We start from the raw sequence: 6,575 nt of genomic DNA, 5'->3' as shown, positions 1-6,575 counted from the left end.
CCTTGGGCAGTGTCTTAGTTTCAAATTTGAATCCTGGTCGTGACAGTAGCTGATTAGCTCCCAGATTATATTGAGACCTGATTTAAAGCTGAATCTGATCCAAGAATGAAAGGTTCGCCCAATAATTGGGCACAACATGTGCAAAGTATTAGGTATGGAGCCTTTGCTGAGTCATGGGCATCAGAGAGGGCTCATATCATATACAAGAGTTGTGTTTTGGAATTTATTTCGAGCCCTCCCACGGTCCACCACACTGCCCCTCAGCCTTTGGAAAAGAGAACAAAAATTCTTTTCGGGTAGTTAGTGCTACTCCTTGCGCTTGAAGAAAATTATTTACAAATTACAAAACAAACCAAATGGTCACATCACAAATTTGGAAGCCAAAGAAGAAATGTTAATTATAATTAATTAGCTCACTGATGACTTTATGTCATTGTGTGTCTTTTGTTATAATTAGCTCACTGAGATTTTATCAATTGATTCTTCACCACATAAAAAAAGAAAATGAAATGAAATGATGCAGGATGATGTAAGAAGGAGTTGAATAAGTACGTACGTTGTGGGAATCTGTGGTCTCTCTCATACAGTCATATATACTTGCTTGGGCAGTGGGCATAGCATGCATTATATATAGCCTAGGTCACTCTCACTCATATTCTGCTGATAAATGTCAAAATCGGAGCCATACTGTTGTAGTTTTGTGTTTTTTGTCTTGGCTTCCTTCCTGGGGTTTGCATATGCAATTTGCAGCCTCAGTCATCATCATATCCTCATCTGTGTTGCTGCTGCTGCTGATGATGATGATGATGCACATCAGATCAGCACATGTAACATAAGATTATCCGCAGGATGTTAGGAGTTACCTAAGATTAGCCAAGCTTGGTGCTTTTCCTAGCTATTTGCGTCACATATCGGAAATATATAACAATAACACATTATACCATCAAATCTTAATTTTATATTAATTTTATGCGTTAAGCTTAAGCAAGTGAATGCATGGTGCAGCAAACCCTCATTTACAGCTCATGTGAGAAATTAGATGAAACGTGTAAAAAGAGTCTTTTATATGATTAATAGTCTTCTTAATGGATTTCTCATGTGGCTGAAGCTGTCTAATAAATAAATTAAACTTTTTCAAACCGTCTTTGAAATTTCAAATTCATCATTCATAGCTGAAGTTCGCATACTTCTCTTCCATATTTCTCATGTAGATTGGAATTTATTAGACATATATATATATATATATATATTTATATACTACAAAAAGTAGAATTGTACGTATGAATTAATTTCCAATGTACGTACATTTGCATCAATCAATTCAATGCTCAATCAACTTGAAATATATATCAAGATTTCTAAGCAACTAAAAGAAAAGAATAGAAAAGAAAAGAAGAAAAATCAAAATCTGAAACAATTAAAGGATTGGGGTACCCCTATTTCCTCCTCCTGCTGCTGCTGCCGTTCAGCTGGAAAAGGTCGACCTTAACGAAGGCGTATCCATCCTTTACTCAAAAAAAGAGTATGAAAATGGTGGTGGAAATGAATTAGGATATATATATGTGATGACTTGAGGCCAAGCCCCAGTCACACAAGCAGTTCAGAGTGTAGCGGGCTGGAGGGAGACAGAGTGCATGAGGTCACCAATATGAAGTTTGTGTCGTCCCATTGGAATTCTTCGAATTCCAGACCCGTCCACAACGCTAAGGTGCTTGCACACATGAATGTTGATTCGGACTCGGCGTTGAGTGTTGGCGGGGACATACACTTTCTCAAACGCAACCAGTTGCTTGTGAGGAGGAGCCCAGCCGCCTTGTCGTGGTGGGCTAGACAACACTAGCAAAGTGTGAGAACCATCTCGGTTGCCCACATTTCTCACGTCCACATCAAGACCCACGGAAAGTTTGCTGCATTTTGCATGCGTCACTCGGATTGCCTTGCCATAAGAAGAAGAATCGTTAATGGTGGTGGTTGTTGTTTTGTTTAGGGATGTTGTGTGGTGGCGACCATCAAGAGCGATGGAAACCACAGTGACAGAGGGTACATTATTGGGTATGGTTTGAACAAATTTTGTGTAGCTCAATCCGTGACCAAACGGGTACACCACTGGGCCTTTGTAGAATCTGTAGGTTCTTCCAGGGTATCCTTTTGAAAGGCTTGACCTCATCTCCATGGCTGTCATTGCCAAATTCCTAAGATATTCCTGTGGGTACCAGGTCATAGGCAGCTTTCCTCCTGGGTTTGTGGTTCCGAAAAGGACGCGGGCAATGGCTGCTCCCCCAGCTTGGCCAGGGTAGCCAGCCCATAAGATGCCACCGATGCGTGGGTCATTGTTAGCGAAAGACACGTCAATTGGGCCACCGGACATCAACACCAAAACGGTTGGGCCTTTAGAAGCCGCAGCAACTTTAGATACAAGGTCTTGCTGTCGTCCAGGTAAAAGCAGCCCAACTCGGTCTCTGAATTCAGCTTCAATGGACTGGTCAAGCCCCATCACCAAAACAGTGGCATCTGCTTGACGGGCAGCATCAATGGCTGGGCCGAATAGCGTGTCGTTGGAGCACGCTACATCCGCACAACCCGGCTTGTGAAGGGTCCTACTTGCATATTTCCCTAGTCCTTGTAGGGGTGTAGTGTATCCGCATGCCACACCTTGAAACATGATTAAATAATTGTTTGATTATATTAAGGGTTTACTTATATATATATATATGTATGTATTTAAATAAATAGTAAATTTGTGCTTAATTACTAGTTACCTACCGGCGTAGTTGCCAATCATAGTGAGAGTAGCATCAGCATTGGGGCCAATGACAGCGAGAGTGCGGTGACGGCGGGTGGACAAAGGCAGCGAGGGCCCGTGGTTCTTGAGAAGTACAATGCCTTGCGTGGCAGCTTCAAGGGCTAGGTCCTGATGAGCTGGGCTGCATACGTCTTTGGGGCCCAATCTGGCATAGGACGACGATGACCCAGCTGCATTATCATCAAACATCCCCAGTCTCATTTGGACTGTCACTGTATTCACCAATGCATTGTTGATATCAACCTCCTTCAACAACCCTTTTTTAACTGCTTCCTCTGAGTGCACACCCAGGAATGGCCCACAGTCTAAATCCAAACCTGCATACATATCCAATTAGTTAGTTTTACTTAGGACATCAGATAACCATCCAATATTAATCTAGTCAAGTTTAATTCACCTGCTTTAATGGCATCAGCAGCGGCTTCTTCAGGTGTTGACGTATAGTGTTGGCTATCATAGAATACACCCACTGAGTCGCAATCAGACACAATATAGCTGCATGAAAACAACAAGTTATTCGTTGATTAACGAGTTGTATGTGTGTATGTGTGTGTTACCAAAAAAAAACCGAAAAAATTACCCATCAAGGCGCCATTGAGCGCGTACAGTTTTCTTGAGGAGATTAGGGTCGGCGCAGGTGGGGACACCATTCACTTGGTTGTATGAACACATGACGCTCGCCACCTTTCCTTCCTTGACGCACATCTTAAATGGCACATCGAATGTCTCCTCCATGTCCTGCTTGCTAACCTACACGGTTACACCCACCCATGCCATGCCATGATGCCATGTTAATTATTCTTTTTTATTTATTTAAATAAGTGGAATTAATTACGTATGATGTTAATTGAGGGAGGGAATTTCAGTTACCCTAGCGTTAAAGTGAAAGCGATCAACTCCGTTCCAGTTATCGAGGTCATAAGCCGTGAAGTGCTTACAACAAGCAGCCACCTTCAAGCGGGTAGCGTCATTGCCCTGTAACCCCCTCACGTAGCTAGCAGCGTATCTACCCACTACTAGAGGGTCTTCACCGGGAGTTTCCTGTCCACGGCCCCACCTAGGGTCTCTCAGTATGTTCACATTTGGGCTCCAAAACGTAAGCCCAGCAACACCCCCGTTGTACATGGCTCTTGCTTCGTCTGACACTACCTGCACCACCACCACCGTCCTAACGTTAATAATATCATATTCATGCACACACATTAATTAGTATACTTAGCAAATGCATGTCTACAATTTGTCACTGGAATATTACTCGTGAGCCAAATTCATTGAGTTGAGCTTGAGAGTACCACCAGCAACTAGCTAGCTAGCTACCTACCATTCCCACTCACACTCATACTCACTGGAGAGAGAGAGAGAGAGAGAGAGAGAGGGGCATGTAACTTGTACTGCAGCATGGGATGGGCTATCCATTGAAAAAGGGAACTATAAACTATAAAAGCAGTGTACCAACCTTTGTTTTGTTGGCCCACTTGTTCTATATCCATATCTCAACCTCCAATAATATCCAATCCATTCATTTAAAGTAAAAAGTTTGAGAGTAGATATAAAGCAAGATAAGGATAATCATAATGTATTTACAACTTAATTTCTACTTGTTTATCAACCTAATCTTAATTAAAGTAACTTTCCAATATTTCATTATGGGAAGCGGAACAATATTCTCTAATTAAAGTGTATATTTCTTTGTTTTATGTGGGAGGTCACTTTTGAATTCTTGATAACATTTTAATAACCAACCAATGCATTATGCATATACACCAAATACTCACAACGCCTTGTGCAAGTCACTATATATAATATTACTAGTTCATTTATATTATAATACGTGTAATTATTTAATAATATTATAAGTAACTTAAGTTTATAAATATCAATCTCACGTGACAACATAACCGGCATACTAATTAAAAAAATTCTTATGCTTATCATAACAAAAAGAAGATTGAATAGAACCCCCAAAAAAGGCAACTTCAATTATAGTAATGAAGCCCTAAATTTATAGCTAGGAGGACGAATCTAGGAAATGGTAAAAGCAATTGAAAGAGGAAAGCAAAAAGGAAAAAACTCTCACCCGTCCGATGGCTTGCCACAAAGATGCATTGAAGGAAGCAGCGGTTGTGATGACTTGAGGGAAGCTAGTGGCCCCAGGGAAGTCCCCACCAAACTTGGTTCCGGGCCCGACATTTGAGACTCCATGAAGTGCCTCGGACCACCATTCATAGCCTTTGATCCCAAGGCGTGGGACGGGCAGAGCAGTATTCACCAGCAGCTTAACCTTCTCTTGCAATGTCAACCTTGCAAGAAGATCCCTCACTCTATCTTGTATGGGCAATGTCACACGGCAAAATGGTAAGTCCTTGGTCCTTGCATCTTTTGGGTTGCAAGCGAATGAGTCGCTGCCTTGGCAACTTTGCTGGAAAACACCCAAAACCAGGAAAAGGCAGATGAGGGATATTGAAGCTGCAGCCATTCTTCTAGCTAGTGTAAAATTGTGCTCTCATCTGGGACTGGGACTGGGAGGGGAGGCAAATGTCATGTAGTATATATAGCCATACGCGTGCTACAGCAGTGCACGCAAGTATGGTGGTATGGAATATTGGATGGATGTTAGTGAATGATGTTAATATATACTCATAATGGTTTTTCAACTTGCTTTGAGAAAAGCAGTGTGTGTGTGTGGGCGCGCGGGCGGTGGGGAATAATATCATATCACATAAGTTGGTGGCCAGTTGATAACTTATGAGAGCAAAATTCATAATTGAATTTACCAGCTGCCATTGTAACTTGCAAGTAAGTCAAATAAATAAATTGAGAAGATCAGAAGAGTAGGTTTATGTAGGCCATCCGATATGCACTCATGGCAGACTTACATTAGCTCATAAAAATGGATAACCATTGGTCGTCCACTTTCCAAGAGATGCCGGCTCCGGTCCCATGCATAGAGAAATTGTAAGAGTAACGGGTGAAGTTAGATAATCTAATTGATTAATTGTATCTTGTGGATTAATTTTCTACACATATGATATAACCACCAGACTACAGCAGTACTCTTCCACTACCACTAGCACAATATTTCTTCAATTCTATCTTGCTTCTCAAGCATGGGATGATAGATGATATAACAATAAGGGAGAGAATCTTGCTTAAAAATAAAAATAAAAAAAGTCTTCAAAGTACTGGTAATTTGAAGACTTTCTCATCATCATATCATAATCATAGTATGGCAAGTAAACCAAGAAAAGCCCTTACGAATGGAAATGATAATATCAAGCAGGGGGCTTTGCTTCCAAGGGAGGTTACTTTTCTATGTATGATTCATGATTGCATTGCATCAGCAAGAACAAAGGAATTAAAAGGAATTTCTTAAATTAAATACTGTCAGTGTCACCAAATAAAACAAATAGAAAAAGAAAGCACTGTACTGTTAACATTAAAACAAGAAGAAAAAGAATGCATTGTTTTTGTTTTTCTAAAGAAAAAGAAGAAAGCAGTATTCGGCTAATATTGTATGGGCGTACTGGACTTTTATATTCTGTTGGTGCAGGCATTTTGTAGATGGGGATAGTTGTTGGGTCATGGTGGCATGGGGAAAAGGAAGACAGCAACTTGTGTTGTGTCTAGTCTTTTTAGTGGTACCATAACATATACATATAATATGGATATATGCATTGAAAAGCTTCTGTCTTGGGAAGATGCCCAACAACTGGACCAGATCTAAGTTTGTCCTTTCATTTCAAGCACTTTTCCCACTTCTATCTTTCTCAGA

The 6,575-nt window shown here is 40.8% G+C and overlaps 1 protein-coding gene across 1 annotated transcript; it reads right to left on the bottom strand.

Moving 5' to 3' along the window:
- Positions 1-1,264: 1,264 nt before the first annotated feature.
- LOC103334044 (putative beta-D-xylosidase 2) lies at positions 1,265-5,401 on the bottom strand. The gene is made up of 6 exons (XM_008236969.2): positions 4,881-5,401; positions 3,674-3,952; positions 3,384-3,553; positions 3,201-3,298; positions 2,764-3,120; positions 1,265-2,652 (listed from the first exon to the last, which is right to left on the bottom strand). The coding sequence occupies exons 1-6, from the start codon at positions 5,277-5,279 to the stop codon at positions 1,601-1,603; spliced, it is 2,355 nt and encodes a 784-aa protein (XP_008235191.2). The 5' UTR covers positions 5,280-5,401; the 3' UTR covers positions 1,265-1,600.
- Between the last annotated feature and the right edge of the window lie 1,174 nt (positions 5,402-6,575).

Source organism: Prunus mume, linkage group LG6, assembly GCF_029339155.1.
Source record: "Prunus mume cultivar Tortuosa linkage group LG6, ASM2933915v1, whole genome shotgun sequence".
In the NCBI taxonomy this organism is placed as follows: Eukaryota; Viridiplantae; Streptophyta; class Magnoliopsida; order Rosales; family Rosaceae; genus Prunus; species Prunus mume.
This window is presented reverse-complemented; position numbering and strand designations above follow the sequence as displayed.